General features: G+C 49.9%; 1 protein-coding gene across 2 annotated transcripts in view; it reads left to right on the forward strand.

Annotated features, from left to right (window-relative positions):
* The window catches only part of LOC119977533 (protein lin-28 homolog A-like), an 89,098-nt gene that overhangs the window by 40,806 nt on the left and 27,855 nt on the right, over positions 1 to 20,437 (forward strand). For both annotated transcript variants that reach the window (XM_038818582.1, XM_038818591.1), the window contains exon 3: positions 4,987 to 5,171. In XM_038818582.1, the coding sequence (XP_038674510.1) occupies positions 4,987 to 5,171 (185 nt within the window). The remainder of the gene's footprint in view (positions 1 to 4,986; positions 5,172 to 20,437) is intronic.

Consider the following 20,437-nt stretch of genomic DNA (forward strand, 5'->3'; position numbering starts at 1 on the left):
AGGCATTCAGTGCAGCATCTATGCTGAGTTTGCAGATCTCAAATGAGGCAGGAAGGAAAGGGAGCTGACCCAAACTTCCTTGGTAGTCATGAGAAAAATGGTCTGGTGTACTTGTCCTGATGGTGGTCTTGTGACGCAGTGGGTAGCTTCTGAGCCAGAGCTCTGGGTTCAGGTCTCACTCTAGGACTTGTTGGTCATGGAAGGAGTATTCATGACCTTAGAATCCATAGAATCTCTACAGCGGAGAAGGAAGCCATTCAGCCCATCGAGTCTGCACTGCCCTCTGAAAGCACATTCTACCTAGGTCTACCCCCCTCCCTGCTCTATCCCAGTGACTCTAACCACACCTACCCTGCACATCTTTAGACACTAGGAGGCAATTTTAGATGGCAAATACCTAACCTGCACATCTTAGGACTTTGTGAGGAAACCGGAGCCCCCAGAGGAAGCCCATTGAGACACGTGGAGAACGTGCAAACTCCACACAGTCACCCAAAACTGGAATCGAACCTGAGTCCCTGGCACTGTGAGGCAGTAGTGCTAAGCACTTTGCCATCATGCCACCCTGACTCAAATCAGCTGATAGACTACTAATCCTTCCAATACTTCTTCACTACTCCCCAAAGGGAAATGTGTAATGATCTGAAATAAACCAACTTCTCTTGATTGGAACAAAGTGATCCTTGGTGGAAAATGTACATGCGTGTGTGCACATGTGTTATATGCCTGTGTTTGTTGCTGCTGTATGAGGAAATGAGGAATCCCGGCTAAAACATTTTCTGTGGTTTTGCCGAGACTTGCCAGCCTGGCTAATCCATCTGTTGGGTGATGTTTTGGAGCCACCAGTGAGCTTGGGCTCTGAACCATTAGGAATAAACCTGAGAGGGAAATGTAAGCTGGCTGGCTGGGTGAGTGCAGAACTGGGGGAGGGGGGAAAGTATGCTGGTGGGGCTCCTTTAACCCTGTTGGGGTAGGTGAGTGGGAGCAACTCTCTCTATATGTGTTTGGCTTTGTGTGGATGGATGAAGGGAGGGGTTCCAATCTTTTAGGCTGACCTGGTATCCCATGGGATTCAAGGTAATCTCCCAGGCACTACAAACACAAGAGAAATATGAGAAGGACATTACATTCTTCGAACACTTTTGTTAATAAATTATACCAACATTGGAAAGAAGAGAAAAGATTTTTTGACTGGCAAGATCCAATCGAGTTAAGGAGAGGCTGTTGACTTTTCAATTGTCTGTGAATGCAAGCCATCAGGAGGATGGACAGGTTGACTGACCAATGGCAGATGGGTGGGGGCTGTATGTTTAGAAGCAGGAGGTCTTTGTATGAAATCTCCAGGAATATGTCCAACCAGAATTGGCAACACTTTTCAGCAGCTCCAACATCCCTCCACACTGAGTAGTGGCCAATACGGTGACATTACTGTATTGGTAATTTACAGAATTAGAGAATAATACAGTGTAGACGAGGACCTTCAGCCCATCCAGTCTGCACTGACATGAAAAACACCTGAACTGTCTACCTAATCCCATTTGCCAGCACGTGGCCCATAGCCTTGAATGTTATCATGTGCCAAGTGCTCATTCAAGTACATTTTATAGGTTGTGAGGCACCCTGCCTCTACCACTCTCCCAGGCAGTGCATTTCAGAACATCACCACCCTCTGGGTAAAAAGGTTTTTCCTCAAATCCCCCTTAACCTCCTTCCCCTCCCCTTGAACTTGTGCCCCCTCGTAACTGACCCTCCAACTAAGGGGAACAGCTGCTCCCTATCCACCTTATGCATGTCCCTCATAATCTTGTACACCTCAATCAGGTCACCACTCAGTCTTCTCTGCTCGTGTGAAAAAAACCCAAGCCTAACCAACCTCTCTTCATAACTGAAACGTTACATCCCAGGCAACATCCTGGTGAATCACCTCTGCACCCCCTCCAGTGCAATCACATCCTTCCTGTAATGTGGTGACCAGAATTGCACACGATACGCCAACTGTGGCCTCACCAAAGTTCTATACAACTCCAACGTAACCTCCCTGCTTTTGTAATCTATGCCTCGATTAAAAAAGGCGATGCGTCCCATATGCCTTTTTCACCACCCTATTAACCTGCCCGTCTGCCGTCAGAGATCTATGGACAAACACTCCAAGGTCCCTTTGTTCCTCAGAACTTCCCAGTGTCAGGCCATTCATTGAATACTTCCTTGTCACATCACTTCTTCCAAAGTGTATCACCTCACACTTTTCAGGGTTAAATTCCATCTACCATTTTACTGCCCATTTGACCATCTCATCTATATCATGCTGTAACATAAGACATTCAACCTCACTGTTAATCACCCGGCCAATATTTATGTCACCCGCAAACTTACTGATCCTATCCCCCACATTGTCATCTATGCTGTTTATATAAATGACAAACAATAGGGGGCCCAGCACAGATCCCTGTGATGTGCCACTGGACACTGGCTTCCAGTCACTAAAGCAGCAGTCTGCCATTACCCACGGTCTTCTACAGCTAAGCTAATTTTGAATCCAGCTTATCAAGTTACCCTGTATCCCATGTGCATTTGCCTTGTGCATTTACCTTCTTAATAAGTCTCCCATGTGGGCCCTTGTCAAATGCTTTGCTGAATTCCATGTAAACTACATCAACTGCCCTATCCTCTCCTACTCACCTGGTCACATGCTCAAAAGGTTCAATAAAATTTGTTAGGTATGACCTCCCTCTGACAAAGCCATGCTGACTATTCTTGATCAAACCTTGTCCCCTCTCCAAATGGAGATGGATTCTCTCCTTTAGAATTTTCTCGAGTAGTTTCCCTACCACTGACGTGAGACTCACTGGTCTGCAGTTTCTTGGCTTCTCTCTACAACCTTTCTTAAATAGTGGGACCACATTAGCTGTTCTTCTGTCCACTGCAATCTCCTCCCTTGCCTCCCACAGCATCCTGGGACACAGTTTGTCCAGACCTGGAGACTTGTCCACTTTTAAGACTGCCAACACCTCCAATACCTTGTCACTCACTATGACAATTTGCTCAAGAGTCTCCCAGTCTCTCTCCCCGAGTTCCATATCATAGATTATCATAGCATTTACAGTACAGAAGGAGGCCATTCGGTGCATCGAGTCTGCACTGGCTCTTGGAAAGAGCACCCTACCCAAGGTCAATATATCCACCCTATCCCCATAACCCAGTAACCCCACCCAACACTAAGGACAATTTTGGACACTGAGGGCAATTTATCATGGCCAATCCACCTAACCTGCACATCATTGGACTGTGGGAGGAAACCGGAGCACCCGGAGGAAACCCACGCAGTCACGGGGAGGATGTGCAGACTCCGCACAGACAGTGACCCAAGCTGGACTCGAACCTGGGACCCTGGAGCTGTGAAGCAATTGTGCTATCCACAATGCTACCGTGCTGCCCTCTCATTCTCTTGGGTGAAGACCAATGTGAAATATTTGTTCAACACCCTACCAATGTCCTCTGGCTCCACCCACAGATTTCCCCCTCGGTCCCTAATGGGCTCTACTCTTTCCCTGGTTTCCTCTTCCCATTGATGTACTTATCTTGGGATTTCACGATTTTTACCAGTCAGAAATTCCTCATATACCCTCTTTGCTCTCCTAATTGCTTTCTTAAGCTCCATCCTCCACTGTCTGTACTCCATTAATGCCTTTGCTGATTTGCTCTCCTTGAACTTGCTAAAAACCTCTCTTGGCCTTCTCATCTTATCCTGAATTGCTGGACCATGAGTCATACTCTTCTGGAATGAAAAGTCATTGAAAATTGCCATGTAACTTGTGGTTATACTCAAGTATTTCCAAACAAATCGTGGTGTGCCTTATGTTGGATGCATTTTATAGTCTGGCAATTCTGGTACTTTTCTAATTTAGTGCATCATTGTTGGTGCTGTGGATTTGATATCTTACAGAAACCCTACAGTGCAGAAGGAGACCGTTCAGTCCATCGAGTCTGGACCAATCCTCTGAGAGAGCAGCAGGCCTAGGCCCACCCACCTGCCCCATCCCCGTAACCCTGTAACCACACCTAACCTGCATATCTTTGGACACTAAGGGGCAATTTAGCATGACTAATCCATCTAACATGCACCACAGGGCAGCACGGTAGCATGGTGGTTAGCATAAATGCTTCACAGCTCCAGGGTCCCAGGTTCGATTCCCGGCTGGGTCACTGTCTGTGCGGAGTCTGCACGTCCTCCCCGTGTGTGCGTGGGTTTCCTCCGGGTGCTCCGGTTTCCTCCCACAGTCCAAAGATGTGCGGGTTAGGTGGATTGGCCATGCTAAATTGCCCGTAGTGTCCTAAAAAAAAGTAAGGTTAAGGGGGGTTTGTTGGGTTACGGGTATAGGGTGGATACGTGGGTTTGAGTAGGGTGATCATTGCTCGGCACAACATTGAGGGCCGAAGGGCCTGTTCTGTGCTGTACTGTTCTATGTTCTATGTTCTAATTTGGACTGTGGGAGGACCTGGAGGAAACCCACGCAGGCATGGGGAGAACGTGCAAACTGCACACAGTCACCCAAGTCCAGAATTATTCCCGGGTCTCTGGCGCTGTGAGGCAGCAGTGCTATCCACTGTGCCACCATGTCACCCCCCAATAGATCCACCAATACACTTTAATATGCACACTTCTATACCTGCCTATATTGCACATCAGGAGTTAGGAATATTGCTGAAGTTTGCAACCGGCATTGCAAACTGAACTGCATGTAGACATTCTGGTGACAAAGCTCTGAGATCGGGACAACCGATTAGCCCACACTATGTAAGTGGGAATCTGCTGGGATACGATGTCATCCACTGTTGTCTTGACCGCACTCCTCACTGTTTTCAATTCAGGAAATTTGGGAGTTGCTTTGGGATTAAATAAAACCTGTGGGAGATTTGGTGCTTTTGATTTAATTCCAAATGTCAGCAATTTTTTTCTTACCATTTTCTCTGGGCAATGTTTTTCAGAGCAAGCTTCATATGGATGGCTTTCGCAGTTTGAAAGAGGGAGAGCCGGTGGAGTTTACATTTAAGAAATCTTCCAAAGGTCTGGAATCGATACGGGTAACAGGCCCCGGTGGCACATCCTGCATCGGGAGTGAAAGGAGGCCTAAAGGGAAGAACGTGCAAAAGCGAAGGCCCAAGGGAGACAGGTGAGGTGGAATGAGGGAACAGTGTGGTAGGATTTGGCGGGGGAGGGGCTTCTTGGCAGCAACAAGTCATTATCCAATTTCTGGTCCTTAAACAACATCACTTTACAAATTGTGCCTAGAATGAGTTAGCTAACAACAAATAACAACCTGTATTTAGATATCACCTTTAACATTGTAAAACATCCCAAATGGGGATTGGGGAAAAGACCGAGAGAGAACGGGGAGCAGAGTGAAGAGAAACTGGTCATCACTGTACATAATTTCTGGCAGAGGGCAACATCACATCCTCCAAAGACATCTGAAAGAAGCCCAACCACAGAGAGAGCCAGACAATTTCATAGCCATTATAACTGAGATGGCAGACAGGGGGCGCGATTCTCCGATTCCCCCGCCGGGTTGGAGAATCGGCGGTGGAGGGGGGTGGGGGGGGGGCGCGTGAATCGTGCCCCGACACCGGGACGCCATTCTCGGCAGGCGCGCATGGCGCCGGCTCGCACGGGGAATCGCCGCAAACGGCCGTAGCGGCGATCCTCCAGCTGCGCCGCAATTCTCTGGCCCGCATGGGCCAAGCGGCCATCCGAAAAGATCCGAATCCCGCCGGCGGCTTTCTAACATGCTCTGGGCCGGCGGTACCTCGGGGTTGAAGGGTCCGGGGGCGGCCTGTGGGGGGGGGGGGGGGGGGGGATCCAAACCCTCTGTAGTGGCCTGGCCCGCGATCAGGGCCCACCGAACGGCAGGCTGGCCATTACAGAGACCTGGTTGAGGGAAGGACAGAATTGGCAGCTAAACATTCCAGGATTTAGATGTTTCAGGCGGGATAGAGGGGGAGGTAAAAGGGGTGGTGGAGTTGTGCTACTGGTTAGGGAGAATATCACAGTTGTACTGTGGTGTACACCTCAGAGGGCAGTGAGGTTATATGGATAGAGATCAGGAATAAGAAGGGTGTAGTCACAATGTTGGGGGTTTACTACAGGCCACCCAACAGCCAGCGGGAGATAGAGGAGCAGATAGGTCGATGGATTTTGGAAAAGAGTAAAAACAACAGGGTTGTTGTGATGGGAGACTTCAACGTCCCCAATATTGACTGGGACTCACTTAGTGCTAGGGGCTTAGACGGGGCAGAGTTTGTAAGGAGCATCCAGGAAGATATGTAAGAGAGTCCAACTAGGGAAGGGGCTGTACTGGACCTGGTATTGGGGAATGAGTCCGGCCAGGTGATAGAAGTTTCAGTAGGGGAGCATTTTGGGAACAGTGACCACAATTCAGTAAGTTTTAAAGTGCTGGTGGACAAGAATAAGAGTGGTCCTAGGGTGAATGTGCTAAATTGGGGGAAGGCTAATTATAACAATATTAGGCGGGAACTGAAGAACCTAGACTGGGGGCGGATGTTTGAGGGTAAATCAACATCTGACATATGGGAGGCTTTCAAGTGTCAGTTGAAAGGAATTCAGGACCGGCATGTCCCTGTGAGAAAGAAAGAGAAATACGGCAAATTTCAGGAACCTTGGATAACGAGAGCTATTGTAGGCCTCATCAAAAAGAAAAGGGAGGCATTTGTCAGGGCTAGAAGGCTGAGAACAGACAAAGCCTGTGTGGAATATAAGGAAAGTAGGAAGGAACTGAAGCAAGGAGTCAGGAGGGCTAGAAGGGGTCACGAAAAGTCATTGGCAAATAGGGTTAAGGAAAATCCCACGGCTTTTTACACGTACATAAAAAGCAAGAGGGTAGCCAGGGAAAGGGTTGGCCCACTGAAGGACAGGCAAGGGAATCTATGTGTGGAGCCAGATGAAATGGGCGAGGTACTAAATGAATACTTTGCATCAGTATTCACCAAAGAGAAGGAATTGGTGGATGTTGCGTCTGGAGAAGGGTGTGTAGATAGCCTGGGTCACATTGAGATCCAAAAAGACATGGTGTTGGGCGTCTTGAAAAATATTACGGTAGATAAGTCCCCAGGGCCTGATGGGATCTACCCCAGAATGCTGAAGGAGGCTAGAGAGGAAATTGCTGAGGCCTTGACAGAAATCTTTGGACCCTCACTGTCTTCAGGTGATGTCCCGGAGGACTGGAGAATAGCCAATGTTGTTCCTTTGTTTAAGAAGGGTAGTAAGGATAATCCAGGGAACTACAGGCCGGTGAGCCTTACGTCAATGGTAGGGAAATTACTGGAGAGAATTCTTCGAGACAGGATCTACTCCCATTTGGAAGCAAATGGACGTATTAGTGAGAGGCAGCATGGTTTTGTGAAGGGGAGGTCATGTCTCACTAACTTGATAGAGTTTTTCGAAGAGGCCACAAAGATGATTGATGCAGGTAGGGCAGTGGATGTTGTCTATATGGACTTCAGTAAGGCCTTTGACAAGGTCCCTCATGGTAGACTGGTACAAAAGGTGAAGTCACACGGGATCAGGGGTGAGCTGGCAAGGTGGATACAGAACTGACTAGGTCATAGAAGGCAGAGAGTAGCAATGGAAGGGTGCTTTTCTAATTGAAGGGCTGTGATTAGTGGTGTTCCGCAGGGATCAGTGCTGGGACCTTTGCTGTTCGTAGTATATATAAATGATTTGGAGGAAAATGTAACTGGTTTGATTAGTAAGTTTGCAGACGACACAAAGGTTGGTGGAATTGCGGATAGCGATGAGGACTGTCAGAGGATACAGCAGGATTTAGATCATTTGGAGACTTGGGCGGAGAGATGGCAGATGGAGTTTAATCAGGACAAATGTGAGGTAATGTATTTTGGAAGGTCTAATGCAGGTAGGGAATATACAGTGAATGGTAGAACTCTAAAGAGTATTGAAAGTCAGAGATCTAGGTGTACAGGTCCACAGGTCACTGAAAGGGGCAACACAGGTGGAGAAGGTAGTCAAGAAGGCATACGGCATGCTTGCCTTCATTGGCCGGGGCATTGAGTATAAGAATTGGCAAGTCATGTTGCAGCTGTATAGAACCTTAGTTAGGCCACACTTGGAATATAGTGTTCAATTCTGGTTGCCACACTACCAGAAGGATGTGGAGGATTTAGAGAGGGTGCAGAAGAGATTTACCAGGATGTTGCCTGGTATGGGGGGCATTAGCTATGAGGAGCAGTTGAATAAACTCGGTTTGTTCTCACTGGAACGACGGAGGTTGAGGGGCGACCTGATAGAGGTCGACAAAATGATGAGGGGCACAGACAGAGTGGATCGTCAGAGGCTTTTCCCCAGGGTAGAGGGGTCAATTACTAGGGGGCATAGGTTTAAGGTGAGAGGGGCAAGGTTTAGAGTAGATGTTCGAGGCAGGTTTTTTACACAGAGGGTAGTGGGTGCCTGGAACTCGCTGCCGGAGGAGGTGGTGGAAGCAGAGACGATAGTGACATTTAAGGGGCATCTTGATGAATACATGAATAGGATGGGAATAGAGGGATACGGACTCAGGAAATGTAGAAGATTGTAGTTTAGTCGGGCAGCATGGTCGGCACGGGCTTGGAGGGCCGAAGGGCCTGTTCCTGTGCTGTACTTTTCTTTGTTCTTTGTTCGCTCCCTGCAGACCTCTTTTCTTCCATGCCGGCTCCTGGATCCCTGCGCCATTTGGCGTTGGGGCAGGCACGGGGCTGACGGCCAGTGCGCATGCGCTAGTTGGTGCCGGCCCAACTGCACATGCGTGGACCCCGCGGCGCCAGGTCGATGCCGGGACCGGCAGCTGGTGCGGCGTGGGCCACCCCAGCGTCATGCTCGTCCCCCCAGGACCCGGGAATCGGGCCTTGGAACCAGCGCTGGCTCCGGAGTAAAGTACTCCCGTTTTGGCGCCGGCACTCTGGCGCCGGACCAGAGAAATGCGGCCAGGTCCTTAGGTACACAACAATGTAAAACTTGGAGTCTATGACAAGATTACATTGGTTGTAGAATATTACACAGTGGCTATTACACGGGCTGGAGTGTTGAGCATTATGAAGTTGTAATGATGTCAAACAGTGAAAGTAAGGACTGATACAGTGACATATTTTGAAATCTCAGCTGGTGTCTCTGATTTTAAATCCACAGGGTAGCTGAAATGAGTCCGACAGCACAAAAAGGGGATGTAGGAGTGGGAGTTGTGACTGTCTGACTGGCTGAGTGTAAATGAGATGTTGAGCGTGATCTACCAACTGTGTTGCGCCCGAACGGGAGCGCGGTGTGGACGGTAGATGCTGAGAGAGGCCACCTGCAGGCATTCTGACAGCTGCTACGTCTTACAAGATCTACCCAGATCTCAAGAGGTGTCGCAAACAGAATCCCGCCCACAATTGGCGGGGCCAATCCTCGCACGCCTTAGTAGGTTTAAAACCTGCTTGGGCATGCTGACCCAGGAACTATCGGAGTACCCATCTTTCAGCCTCCCCAGGGATTCCCTCGCTAGGCGCCATTCAGTACTGACCACATAAAGGTGGACTGGGCGGAATGGTACCTGGGGGTGTCTGCTGGGCTTTTGGAGGCCTTGGGGTGTTCAGGGACAAGGCAGGGTGCCCTCTGGCTCGCTCCCTTGAATGCGGGCACATTGACACTGCCAGGCTGGCACCTTGGCACTGCCACCCGGGCACCTTGGCAGGAGCACTTGCAGGGTTGCAGTGCCAAGGTGCTCAAGTGCCAGAATGGCACTGCCAAGGGTCAGGGCCTGAGGGGGGCCATGCCCATGAAAAAAGTGTGTGGGGGGTTTCTGCAGGATGGGGGAGGAGGGTGAAGAGTGGGTATGAAGGGGCAGCAGGAAGGTTGGGGGGAGAAGGGAGGGGTTCCTGGAATGGGAAGGTGTGAAAGGGGGCATGGGAAGCCCTGAAAAGTGGGGCATCTCCCCATAGCGAGGTGTCATAACTTGGGGATGTAATGCCATTTGTGTGGGGGTGACATTGCCCATAGGTGGGGGGTATGGGAGCCCCACAAGCCCTCTTCGAGATTAGACCACCCTTTCAAAACGGTCGCCTGATCTCTGAGGAGCCATTCTGGCCAGTGAGTTCAGCTCTCCAGTGATGAATATAATTCAAAGTCTGGGCTTGACCGGGGAGAAACTCTCAGGGTCTAAAAATGTGACTACGTGTGGTTAGGTAGCAGTGGGAGAGCTGCCATCAGAGCCAGCGGGAAACTCCCAGCAAAACCTGTCACAAATGACACTCAGAAACATTTCCGTTAGATTACGCCTGTTGCAACAACCTGGGTCAATAGCAAATACTGGCAGAGAGATAGAAAAGAGAGAGTATCACAGAGAGAAACAGAGTTAAAACAGCCATAGCAGAGAATGATACAGAGGGGGCGATTCTCCGAGCTCTGCGCCGGGCTGGAGAATCGGCGCCATTTGCGCCGTCGCGTTTGGTGCGGCACTGGGACCAGCGGGGCCGCCGATTCTCCGGCCTGGATGGGCCAAGTGGCCGCTCTGACACGACAGAGTCCCGCCGGCGCCATTCACCCCTGGTCGCTGCCGGCGGGAACTCTGCAGGAACGTTCAGGGGGGGGCAGCCTGGGCGGGTGGGGGGTGGTGGGTGGGAATGGTGGGCCTCCGATGGGGTCTGGCCCGCGATCGGGGCCCACCGATTGGCAGGCCGGCCTCTCCCCCCGCCCCCGGGCCTACTTCCTGGCGCAGCCAGCCCCCTGAACACCGACCTCATGTTGGATCGAGGCTGGCGCGTGGAAGAAGTCCCCCGCGCATGCGCAGGTTGCCGTGGCCCAACTGCACATGCGCTGTGCTGGCCCCCTATGGGGGCCAAAGTAAGTCGTGCCCGGGCCCTGTTCGCGTCGTCGTGAAACGCGACAGCGTTCACGATGGCGTGAACACTTGGCCCCCATATCAGAGAATTGCCCCCAGAGAGAGACAGACATACAGAGAGGGAGAGAACGAGATACTGGGAGATTACTCTGGAAGAAGCAAAGGTAGGAAGGGGCATAACCATGGAGGGATTTGAAAGCAAGGATGATTAAAATTGAGGCATTGGTGGAATTATTTCAATGCCTGTCTTTCCATCTTCTACTCTTCACTCACTTAAGCTCATCCAAAACTCTGAGCCTCTATTCTAACTCAGAAAGTCTTGTTTACCCATCGCCCCTGTGCTCACTGACCCATTCTTAGTCTTTAGAATTAGAATTAGAACAGTACAGCACAGAACAGGCCCTTCGGCCCTCGATGTTGTGCCGAGCAATGATCACCCTACTCAAGCCCACGTATACCTATCCCAGTAACCCAACAAATGCCTCAATTTTAAAGTTTTCATCCTTGCTTTCAAATTCATCCATGGCCTCGCCCCTTTCTACCTTTGTAATCTCTTCCATCCCCTAATCCTCTGAAATTGTTACATTCCTCCCATTCTGTCCTCTTGCACAATGCCACATTTAATCACTCCACCATTGGCAGACATACCGTCAGCTGCTAAAGCTTTGCATCCTGAAACTTCCTCCCCAAATATCTCTGCCTCTCTGCCTCTTTTTGATCCTCTGACACATTCCAATAAGCGCCTTCTGTGACTAAAGTTCTGCGCAAATTTTATTTTATAATGCTTGTGTGTGTAAAGCACCATGGGCTGTTTAGCACAACGCTAAATCGCTGGCTTTGAAAGCAGACCAAGCAGGCCAGCAGCACGGTTCGATTCCCGTAACAACCTCCCCGGACAGGCGCCGGAATGTGGCGACTAGGGGCTTTTCACAGTAACTTCATTTGAAACCTACTCGTGACAATAAGCGATTTTCATTTCATTTTCATGTGGCATTTTCCCATCAGTCTTCAATATGGAGGATTCAAGTAACATCCCAGAAACAGCTACAAAGCAGGAAATGGAAAAGAGGAAGCAACACAGAGAAATTTCAGTCGACCGAGATGTGGTATTAAGTAAATTGTTGGAGCTGCGGACTGCCAAGAGACCAGGGGCGGGATTCTCCCCTGCTCGGCGGGATGGTGGGTCCCGGCGGGATGGAGTGGCGTGAACCACTCCGGCGTCAGGCCGCCCAAAGGTACGGAAGTCTCAGCACCTTTAGGGGCCAAGCCCTAACCTTGAGGGGTTAGGCCCGCGCCGGAGTGGTTGGCGCCCCGCCAGCCAGCGGGAATGGCCTTTGGCGCCACGCCAGCCGGGGCCGAAGGGACTTCGCTGGCCAGCAGAAGTCCGCGCATGTGCCTGAGTGTCAGCGGCTGCTGACGTCATCCCTGTGCATGCGCAGGGGAGGGGGTCACTTGCGCGTCTGCCATCGTGAAGACTATGGCGAACGCGGAAGGAAACGAGTGCCCCCACGGCACAGGCCCGCCCGCCGATCAGTGGGCCCCGATCGCGGGCCAGGCCACCGTGTGGGCACCCCCCGGGGCCAGATCGCCCCCCCCCCCCTCAAGTACCCCGGAGACTGCCCGCGCCGCCTGGTCCCACCGGTAAGGTAGGTGGTTGACTTTACCTTAGGATCTTAAAAGAAATGGCGAGTGAAATAACTCATCCATTGGTTTTAGCTTTCCAAAACTCCCTAAATTTGGAGAGGGTCTCATTAGATTAGGAGAGAGCAAATGTGACTCCATTATTAAAGAAAGAGGGCAGCAGGGTGGCGCAGTGGGTTAGCACAGCTGCATCACAGCGCCAAGGTCCCAGGTTCGATCCCGGCTCTGGGTCACTGTCCGCGTGGAGTTTGCACATTCTCCCCGTGTTTGCGTGGGTTTCACTCCCACAACCCAAAGATGTGCAGGATAGGTGGATTGGCCACACTAAATTGCCCCTTAATTGGAAAGAATGAATTGGATAATCTAAATTTAAAAGAAGAGAAGGGAGGGAGACAGAAAGCAGGAAACTGCAGGCCAGTTAACTTAACATCTGTCAGATGGAAAATGTTAAAAGAGTACTCAATTCTTTTCTAATTAAGGTGTTATTTAGCGTGGTCAATGCACCTACCCTGCATATCTTTGGGTTGTGGGGGTGAGACCCACGCAGACATTTTTCTTTTTCTTTAAAATGTATTTTATTACAAACGTGTCAAAATAGGTTACAGCAAATAAACACCCCGGGAAACAACAATCAACTATACAATCTCCAAGGGCAGCACGGTGGCTCAGTGGGTTAGCCCTGTTGCCTAGCGGCGCCATGGTCTCAGGTTCGATCCCGGCTCTGGGTTGCTGTCTGTGTGGAGTTTGCACATTCTCCCCATGTTTGCGTGGGTTTTGCCCCCACAACACAAAGATGTGCGGGTTAGGTGGATTGGCCATGCTAAATTGCCCGTAGTGTAAGGTTAATGGGGGGATTGTTGGGTTACGGGTATACGGGTTACGTGGGTTTAAGTAGGGTGATCATTGCTCGGCACAACATCGAGGGCCGAAGGGCCTGTTCTGTGCTGTACTGTTCTATGTTCTATGTGCAAGGTAATTGGATTGAACACACTAAATTGCCCCTTAATTGGAAAAAAAATGAATTGGGTACACTAAATTTATTTTAAAAAACTAGACAGTCTGTACAGATGCTTCCTCTTTTTCACCCCCCCTCCCCCGCGATGAACAGCCCCTCAAACACGGTCACAAACATCCCCCACCTTTCCTCAAACCCTCCTGAAGAGCTCCTTAACTCATACTTTATCTTCTGTAATCACAGGAAGTTGTACAGGTCACCCAACCAGGCCGCTACCCCCGGTGGCGATGCCGACCGCCACTCCAGCAAAATGTACCGCCGTGCAATCAGAGAGGTGAAGGCCAAGACATCGGCTTTCCTCCTCTCCATTGGCTCCGGCTTCTCTGAAACCCCAAATATCGCCACCAAAGGGTCCGGGTCCACTCCCTCCTCCACTATCCTGGCTAAGACCCTGAACACTCCCGCCCAGAATCTTCCCAATTTTTCACAACCCCAAAACATGAGCGCGAGATTCGCTGGTCCCCGCCCACACCTATCAAATTCGTCTGCTACCCCCTGAAAGAACCCACTCATTCTCGCCCGGGTCATGTGCACCCTGTCCCCCACCTTAAACTGTATCAGGCTCATTCTTGCACAAGAGGAGGTCCCGTTTACCCTATGGGTTGCCTCATACTCCCCAATTGATCCCCCTCCCAACTTCACTTCCCATTTTTCCTTGATCTTCACCACCCGCTCGCCTCCCCGCCTCCCCCAGCCACTTGTATATATCCCCAATTCTTCCCTCCCCTTCCACATCCAGAAGCAGCAGTCGCTCCAGCAGGGTGTATCCCTGCAACCTAGGGAACCCCCTCCAGACCTTTCATGCAAAGTCCCTTACCTGCAGATACCTGAACTCCTTCCCCCCACGGCACCTCTAGATTGGTGAACCCTTTCTCCAAAAACAGATCCCTCACCTTGACCAGCCCCACTTCCCTTCACCTCCTGTATGCACTATCCATCCCCCCCCCGGCTCAAACCCATGATTCTCGCACAGCGGCGTTAGCACCAACATCCCATCGATCCTAAAATGCCTCCTCAGCTGATTCCATATCTTCACCGTGGACTGTGCCACTGGCCTCCCTGAATACCTACTCGGAGCCATTGGCAACGCTGCCGTCACCAAAGCCCTCAAACTAGATTCCTTACAAGATTCCTCCGCCATCCTAACCCACCCGACCCCTTCTCCTTCCCCCCACCGCCGCAACTTGTCCACATTCGCTGCCCAATAGTAATGAAGCAAGTTCAGCAACGCCGACCCCCCGTTGCTGCCACTGCCTCTGTAGCAGGGTTCTCCACACCCTCGGCACATTCCCTGCCCATACAAAGTCTGAAAGGATCGTGTCCGGAAAAAGGCCTTTTGTATACAGATTGGGAGAGCCTGAAAGATAAACAAGAACCGTGGCAGAATATTCATTTTCACCACTTGGACCCTCCTCGCCAATATTAAGTGCAGTGTATCCCACCTCTTAAGATCCTCCCTGGCCTCCTCCACCAGCTTCATTAAGTTCCACTTATGGAGCCCTGTCCATTTCCTCGCTACCCGAATCCCCAAATACCTAAACCTATCCCTCGCTACCGTAAATGGCATCTCCCTAAATTAGCCCGCTGTCCCAGCTCATTCACCGGGAATATCATGCTTTTCCCTACATTCAGTTGAGACCCACGCAGACATGGGGAGAATGTGCAAGCCCGCCCGCCCGCCAAGCCGTGCTACAGGATGGAGAACCTTAGCATCACCCAAAAGAACCAACCTCCGGGCAATCAGCGAGGCAAAGGCTAACATCTGCCCCCGCACCCGGCTGCAGCCTGAGCCGGTCCAACCCCCCGAAAAAGGCCTCTAGGGGCTCTGGTCCCAAGTTCATGAGTACTACCATTGAGATGACACCGAAAACCTCTCTCTAACAAACCCCTCACATTCCACCTAACTATCCTAACTGGGGGTCTCTCACCCCAACCAACTCCCCTCCTATTCACCATCATCATAACTCTGGGCCCAGGGCAGCACGGTGGCACAGTGGTTAGCACTGCTCACAGTGCCGAAGTCCCAGGTTCAATCCCGGCTCTGGGTCACTGTCCGTGAGGAGTTTGCACATTCTCTCCGGTGGGTTTTGCCCCCACAACCCAAAGATGTGCCGGGTAGGTGGATTGGCCACGCTAAATTGCCCCTTAATTGGAAAAAATTAATCGGATACTCTAAATTTAATAGAAAAATAACTCTGGCCGCTGCCCACTGGGCTTGGCCAGCCCCGTCTCTTTGTTGCCATCAAACCCTTCCCCCCTCCCAGAATCCCCCCATCCACTTCCTCTCGAAAACACCTAACCCAGTATCGGTCCCCATCCCCCACTTTTTGCACCTCCTGTGACCATTGAAACCTGTTCTACCAGGCTCTTAAGGCCCAGCCCCTCCCCCCCTGCCACACTCCCGTTTACTGGCCAGCTTGAACTAGCCAGTGTGGAGGACCCTGCCCAGGCCTCACTCCCATCCAATCCCTCCCCCCTGCCCAGACCCAGGAAAACACAAAATCCCCTTCAACACACAACCCCAGTGTAAATACACAAACCCCAAAGGTCCATCATTGTAAAAGAAAATCCCAACTCCTACCTTGTCCACATAGGCAACTTCAACTAATTTAGCACAAACACCGATATGAGACAAAAATAGAGCTATATACAATCCTTCATTCACTCCTACCCTCAGTCCCATTTCTCACTCCTACCCCAGTCCTTCTGCCTTCATAAACGCTCCCGCCACTTCCAACGTATCAAAATAAAAGTCTTTGGAGTTGTAGGTCACCCCCCACTCAGCTGGGTACACTCAGCCGAACCGCATACCATTGTTATACAGTGCCATTTTCACTAGGCCGAAGACCGGCCGCCTCCTCGCCATCTACCCAGTAAAGTCCTGGTATATACGTATACCAGCTCCAGCCCACTGCACCTCCCGCTTCTGCTTTGCCCAACTCAGGACCCTCTCCTTCACGCGGTACCGACGGAAACAAAACAAATCACTGCTCTTGACGCCTTTGGTTTATGCCTCCACCCACTATGAGCCCGATCCAGTTCGTACCGAGAGGGATCTTCCCCCTCCCCCAATAGCTCCGCCAACATCTTGGCAAAATACTCCGTCAGACCCGGGTCCTCCACCCCCCTCGGGTAGGCCCACCATCCTCAGATTTTGCCACCTTGATCTGTTTTCCAGGTTCTCCATTTTGGCTCACAGACCCTTGTTGGCCTCCACCACCATCTGCAGCTCCTCACCCATCGAGGTGAGTTGATCGCTGAGTTGCGACAAGGCCTCTTCCACTCCCTTCAGTTTCTCGCCCTACTCCCACACCTCAGCCGATGTCCTCGACACCGCCACCTTCACCGGGGCAATCGACTCCTCCACCAGCACCTTCAATGCTTCAATCATCTCCTTCCTCATCACCTCCATGTGCTTTGCGAACTGTTTTTCAAGTTCCAAAGCCAACACCACGGTCATCTTTTCTGCCGTGAACAGTGCGGCCCCACCCAGCGATCCAGCCTCCGCCATCTTTCCAGTTGCCACGCAGACTCTTCCCCTCAATGGCGAACATTCATTCGCCCCCTTCTTCATGACTGCTTGCCTTTAGGTTTTGGACATCTTTCTTTCTTATGATTTCCTGCACTTATTTAATAAAAAATTGCCCCGGGAATGGGCATTAAATTCTAAAAAAAAATCAAACCCTGAGCAGGAGCCATCCAACGTGCGACTTCCTCCTACATGCCGCCACCAGATGTCACCCAGAAGCTATTATTAAGGAAGTTATCACAGGACACTTGGATAAGTTCTAGGTAAGCAAGTAGGTCAACGTGGTTTTGTGGAAGAGAAATCGTGCTCAATCAACGTATTGGAGGTTTTGAGGATGTAACATGAATTGTGGATAAAGGGGAACTAGTGGACATACTGTACTTATATTTTCAGATAGTATTAGATGCCACATCATATGTTATTGGTGGCACAATAGTACAGTAGTTAGCACACTTGCTTCACAGCTCCAGGGTCCCAGGTTCGATTCCTGGCTTGGTTCACTGTCTGTCGGAGTCTGTACATTCTCCCCGGGACTGTGTGGGTTTCCTCCGGGTGCTCCAATTCCCTCCCACAGACCAAAGATGTGCAGGTTAGGTGGATTGGCCATGATAAATTGCCCTTAGTGTCCAAAATGGTTAGATTGAGTTACTGGGCTACGGGAATAGTGTGAAGGTGTTTGATGGGGTGCTCTTTGCAATGGCCGGTGCAGACTCAATGGTCAGAATGGCCTCCTTCTGTACTTCAAGTTATATGATTCTATGATTCTATTGCAGAAAATAAAAGCTCATGGTATGGTGGGTATATGGATAGAAGATTGGCTGGCTAACAGGAGAGTAGGCATAAATGGGTCTTTTTCAGGTTGGCAAAATTTAATGATTGGTGTGCCACAGGGTTCAGTGCTGGGATCTCAACCATTAACAATTTATATAAATGACTTAGATGAAACGATTGAAGGCATGATTGCAAAATTTGCTGATACCACAAAGGGAGGCAGGAAAGTAAGTTGTAAAGAGGACAGAAGGAGGCTACAAAAAGAGACATAGGTTAAGTGAGTGAGCAAAGATCTAGCAAGTAGAGCATAATGTGAGAAAATGTGAAATTGTCCATTTTGACAGGAATAAACAGGTGGGCAGCACGGTAGCACAGTGGTTAGCACTGCGGCTTCACAGCACTAGGGTCCCAGGGCCGATTCCCAGCTTGGGTCACTGTCTGTGCGGAGTCTGCACGTTCTCCCCGTGTGTGGGTGGGTTTCCTCCGGGTGCACCGGTTTCCTCCCACAAGTCCCGAAAGGTATGCTGTTAAACGAATTGAACATTCTGAATTCTTCCACTGTGTACCTGAACAGGTGCCTGGATGTGGCGACTAGGGGATTTTCACAGTAACTTCATTGCAGTGTTAATGTAAGTCTACTTGTGACAATAAAGATTATTATTATTATAAATTATGAGAGATTGCCGAGCTCTCAGTTGCAGAGGGATCTGGGTGTCCAAATTTATGAATTGCAAAAGACAATTACAGCTACAGCAAGTAATTAAGAAAACTAATATAATGTTATAATTTATTATGAAGGGTATGAATACAAAAATAGGGTGGATATTATTCAGTTGTAAAGGGCACTGGTGAGACATCTGGCATACTGTGTATTGTATTGGTCACCTTATTTAAGGAAGGATGTAAATGTGTTGGAAGCAGTTCAGCAAACGATTATCAGATTAATACTTGGAATGGGTGGGTTGTCTTCTGAGGAAAGGTTGGACAGTCTAGACTTGTATCCGCTGGAGGTTAGAAGTGTAAGAGGCTACTTGATTGAAACATCTAGGATGCTGAGGGGTTTTGACAGAGTGGATGTGGAGAGGATGTTTCCTCTTGTGGTCACTTTTTAAAATAAATTTGGAATATCCAATTATTTTTTTTCCCAATTAAGGGGCAATTTAGGGTGGCTAATCCAGTGTTCTTCAAACTTTTTTTTCCGGGGACCCATTTTTACTAACCGGCAATCCTTCGGGACCCAACCCGGCCAACCTTCGCGACCCACGCCGGCCGTCCTGCGCGACCCACCATTTTCTCTTACCTTGTTTGCTGCTGACAAAAAGGGAGAAAATGGCCCTTTGGCCCTCGTACACACTCCTCCAATGGAACCTGTTGGATGAAGGTGAAGCCTTCTGGTGACAGAAAGTCTGGAGTCTCCATCTGTCCAAAGTTCTGAATTTTTTTCCTGCAAAATTTTATCAAATAAACCCCCCCCGAACTTGTGAAAAAATAAAATAAAATGAGTAAAATAAATGAAAAAAATGAATAAAGCCCCCCGAACTTGTAAAAAAAAATTTAATGAATAAAATAAATGAAAAAAATGAATAAAACTCCCCTGAACTTGTAAAAAAAATAAAATGAATAAATTAAATGAAAAAAAAATTAAATGAATAAAGTAAATGAATAAAAACCACTACAGAACATGTAAAACAAAAAGCTGCAACCGTTTAAAAAAAATAGCGGCTGCACTGCACATGCGTGCCCGATTATCGTGCGCGCATGCGCAATGCGGGCAAATGTTCATGGCCGCTTGCAGCCGGCGTTATGAAAAACCGCCTGCTGCGCGGGGATCGGGAGCGCCGCGGACAACGGCCCCACGATCCTCCCGACACCCGCCCGCGGGTCACGCCCCTGACTTTGAAGAACACCGGGCTAATCCACCTACTCTGCACATCTTTGGGTTGTGGGGGTGAAACCCATGCAGACACAGGGGGAATGTGCAAACTCCACACGGGCAGTAACCCAGAGCCTGGATTCCAAACTGAGTCCTCAGCGCTGTAGATAGCAGTGCCAACCATTGTGCCAAGGACTGCCCCGTTGTGGTGACTGTTTAAAGAGAAGAGGTCACCATTTGAAACTGAGATGAACTTTTTTAACTCAGAGGGGTTTGGAAATCTCTTCCTGAAAAAGTGATGGAAGCAGAGGGTTGGATGTTCTAGCCCTTCCCGCATGGGGATCGCCTGTTCCCGTGGAAGGCCTCCTCCCCTCCCCTCAGCAGATTGCTAGGCAGCAGGATGGGCGAGCCATGCAAAGCACTGTAGACCTTGGTGGGACCAGGAGATCCCGCTGGTGGCCTACAGCAAGACATCTCCGCCACCCAAAAACATGCTGTGGGAGAAGCTCGAAAAGATTTTAAAGATAGAGATGGATAGATTCTTGGTAAGCAAGGTATAGGGGTTGGACGGGATGCTGATTTGAGATTGTAGTCAGACCAGCCAGGATCTTATTAACTGTCAGAGCAGCCCCGAGGAGCTAAATGGCCTTCTCCTGCTCCTTGTTCACATGTTTACTTTGCCAAAGTTGCTATATAAATGCAAGCTGTTATTATTGACAGAGGGA

Source organism: Scyliorhinus canicula, chromosome 1 (genome assembly GCF_902713615.1).
Source record: "Scyliorhinus canicula chromosome 1, sScyCan1.1, whole genome shotgun sequence".
NCBI classification, from domain to species: Eukaryota; Metazoa; Chordata; class Chondrichthyes; order Carcharhiniformes; family Scyliorhinidae; genus Scyliorhinus; species Scyliorhinus canicula.